We start from the raw sequence: 3716 nt of genomic DNA, 5'->3' as shown, positions 1-3716 counted from the left end.
GAATACATTTGTGTTTTTCACAAATGGGGCAAAGTTCTTTGACATTTTAATCAGTCCCAGTTCAGCTGTGACTATTAGAATATAAGAAAAAACTGATGTTTTCTTTTTTAATATTTATTTATTTGAGAGAGAAAGAGAGAGACATAATCTGAAGTAGGCTCCAGGCACTGTGGTGTCAGCACAGAGCCCAGTGTGGAACTTGAACCCATGGGCTGTGAAATCATAACCTGAACCGAAGTCAGACACTTAACCAACTGAGCCACCCAGGAGCTATTGATATTTTCTTTTTGGAGTTGTGTTAGATTCATTTTTTTTGCATAAGAATAATTGAGCTAGAAAAGCATTGGCTGAATATGTCTACAGAGTATACCATTTGGAAAAGAAAAACTTCTGAAAACAAATATTAATTAAAATATAAAACACTAAAAATGAACTTTGAGTGTTTTATAAACTGTCCTTCATGTTTTGCTTTTGACCTTTTGATTTTTCTTGGAGCTTTAAATAGGCAACATCTCAAGTCAACTTTGTTTTTAAAGAAATGGCATCTGTGTTTTTCTGAGTGTTCTATTAAGTGCAAGTGCGTGTGTGTGTGTGTATGTGTTTGATAATTTTACCCAACTAAACTATAAAAGTGGTAACTAGTTTTAGTGTAATTAGGAAAATATAGGAAAGTATACTGTAATTTAAAGGCTTGTGTAGTTATTTTGAACATTCTTTTTAATAAATTTGTGATTATGCCTTTTTAATAGACAAAAAAAGGCTATAATGTAGCAAATAAATGGAAAAAACATAACATCTGTCTTAATCTAATTTCAGGCACATCTCCAGACTTTGATTTGGCTGAAGTAACTTCTACCACAGAGCTGTGGGTATGCCTGGAATTGAGAGACACAGTTGAAAGACTTCCAGTTGCTTCCTGCCTTTTGAAAACTCCAGAAAACCATCCCTTCAGACTCCAGAATTGTACTCATCTCAACCAAGACTTTGCTTGAATGTTTACATTTTCTGCTTGCTATCCTACCTATCACTAATAGTATTCACCTTTTGTTAAAATTTAGGAGTGTCAGGGATTGAGCTTGCTCAGCAAGCCAGCATGGCTACGATGAGCTTTATTTTAGCAGCTTGCCAATTGGTGCTGGGCTTGCTAATGACTTCATTAACTGAGTCTTCCCTACAAAGCACTGAGTGTCCACAACTTTGTGTATGTGAAATTAGGCCCTGGTTCACCCCTCAGTCCACATACAGAGAAGCCACTACTGTTGATTGCAATGATCTCCGCTTAACAAGGATTCCCAGCAACCTTTCTAGTGATACTCAAGTGCTTCTCTTACAGAGCAATAACATCGCAAAGACTGTAGATGAGCTCCAGCAGCTTTTCAACTTGACTGAGCTAGATTTCTCTCAAAACAACTTCACAAATATTAAGGAGGTCGGGCTGGCAAACCTGACCCAGCTGACTACTCTACATTTGGAGGAAAATCAGATTACAGAAATGACTGATTACTGTCTGCAAGACCTCAGCAACCTTCAAGAACTCTATATCAACCATAACCAGATTAGCACTATTTCTGCTAATGCTTTTTCAGGCTTAAAAAATCTTTTAAGGCTCCACTTGAACTCCAATAAATTGAAAGTTATTGATAGCCGCTGGTTTGATTCAACACCCAACCTGGAAATTCTCATGATTGGGGAAAACCCCGTGATTGGAATTCTGGATATGAACTTTAAACCCCTCTCAAATTTGAGAAGCCTGGTTTTGGCAGGAATGTATCTCACTGATATTCCTGGAAATGCTTTGGTGGGTTTGGATAGCCTTGAAAGCCTGTCTTTTTATGATAACAAACTGGTCAAGGTCCCTCAACTTGCCCTGCAAAAGGTTCCAAATTTAAAATTCTTAGACCTCAACAAAAACCCTATCCACAAAATCCAAGAAGGGGACTTCAAAAACATGCTTCGGCTAAAAGAACTGGGAATCAACAATATGGGGGAACTTGTTTCTGTGGATCGCTATGCCCTTGATAACTTGCCTGAACTCACAAAGTTAGAAGCCACCAATAACCCCAAATTATCTTATATCCACCGCTTGGCTTTTCGAAGTGTTCCTGCCCTAGAAAGCTTGATGTTGAACAACAATGCCTTGAATGCTGTTTACCAAAAAACAGTAGAATCCCTTCCCAATCTTCGTGAGATCAGTATCCACAGCAATCCCCTGAGGTGTGACTGTGTCATCCACTGGATTAACTCCAACAAAACAAATATCCGCTTCATGGAGCCTTTGTCCATGTTCTGTGCCATGCCACCTGAATATAGAGGGCAGCAGGTAAAGGAAGTTTTAATCCAAGATTCAAGTGAACAGTGCCTCCCAATGATATCTCATGACACATTCCCAAATCATTTAAACATGGATACTGGCACAACAGTTTTCCTAGACTGTCGGGCCATGGCTGAGCCAGAACCTGAAATTTACTGGGTCACTCCTCTTGGAAATAAAATAACTGCGGATACACTTTCAGATAAATACAGGCTAAGTAACGAAGGTACTTTAGAAATATCTAATATACAAATTGAAGACTCAGGAAGATATACTTGTGTCGCCCAGAATGTCGAAGGGGCTGACACACGTGTAGTGACAATTAAGGTTAATGGAACCCTTCTGGATGGTACCCAGGTGCTGAAAATATATGTCAAGCAGACAGAATCTCATTCCATTTTAGTGTCCTGGAAAGTCAATTCCAATGTCATGACATCAAACTTAAAATGGTCATCCGCCACTATGAAGATTGACAATCCTCACATAACCTATACTGCCAGGGTCCCAGTAGATGTTCATGAGTACAACCTAACACATCTGCAGCCTTCTACAGATTACGAAGTGTGTCTTACAGTGTCTAATATTCATCAGCAGACTCAAAAGTCATGTGTGAATGTCACAACTAAAAATGCTGCCTTTGCACTGGACATTTCTGATCAAGAAACAAGCACAGCCCTTGCTGCAGTAATGGGGTCCATGTTTGCCGTCATTAGCCTTGCATCCATTGCTGTGTACATTGCCAAAAGATTTAAGAGAAAAAACTATCACCACTCATTAAAAAAGTATATGCAAAAAACTTCTTCAATCCCACTAAATGAGCTGTACCCACCACTCATTAACCTCTGGGAAGGTGACAGTGAGAAAGACAAGGATGGTTCTGCAGACACCAAGCCAACCCAGGTCGACACATCCAGAAGCTATTACATGTGGTAACTCAGTGGATATTTTGCTTCTGGTAGTAAGGAGCACAAAGACGTTTTTGCTTTATTCTGCAAAAGTAACAAGTTGAAGACTTTTGTATTTTTGACTTTGCTAGTTTGTGGCAGAGTGGAGAGGACGGGTGGATATTTCAAATTTTTTTAGTATAGCGTATCGCAAGGGTTTGACACGGCTGGCAGCATCTCTAGGCTTCCAGTTTGTGTTTGGTTTTTATTCTTATCATTATGATGATGATGATTATATTATTATTATTATTATATTATTATTATTATTTTGTTTTAGTTGTTGTGCTAAACTCAATAATGCTGTTCTAACTACAATGCTCAATAAAATGATTAATGACAGGTCGGGGTTCCCCTGTGCTTTTACCAACAGCATGACCCCTTCAGAAGCCATCAGTAGAAAGTACAAAGTCCTCCAAAAAGGTAACATACAGTTCTGAAGCAGCATTGAACCTTTTGTAGCA

The 3716-nt window shown here is 38.8% G+C and overlaps 1 protein-coding gene across 1 annotated transcript; it reads left to right on the top strand.

The window, feature by feature from the left end:
• Positions 1–864: 864 nt before the first annotated feature.
• LRRN1 (leucine rich repeat neuronal 1) lies at positions 865–3496 on the top strand. Its single transcript, XM_039240305.1, has one exon. The coding sequence runs from the start codon at positions 1094–1096 to the stop codon at positions 3242–3244; it is 2151 nt and encodes a 716-aa protein (XP_039096236.1). The 5' UTR covers positions 865–1093; the 3' UTR covers positions 3245–3496.
• Positions 3497–3716: the final 220 nt, after the last annotated feature.

The sequence above is a fragment of the Hyaena hyaena genome, unplaced genomic scaffold (assembly GCF_003009895.1).
Source record: "Hyaena hyaena isolate Hyena2069 unplaced genomic scaffold, ASM300989v1 scaffold_172, whole genome shotgun sequence".
In the NCBI taxonomy this organism is placed as follows: Eukaryota; Metazoa; Chordata; class Mammalia; order Carnivora; family Hyaenidae; genus Hyaena; species Hyaena hyaena.
Note: the sequence above shows the minus strand (reverse complement) of the source record. Positions and strands in the feature narration are given on the sequence as shown.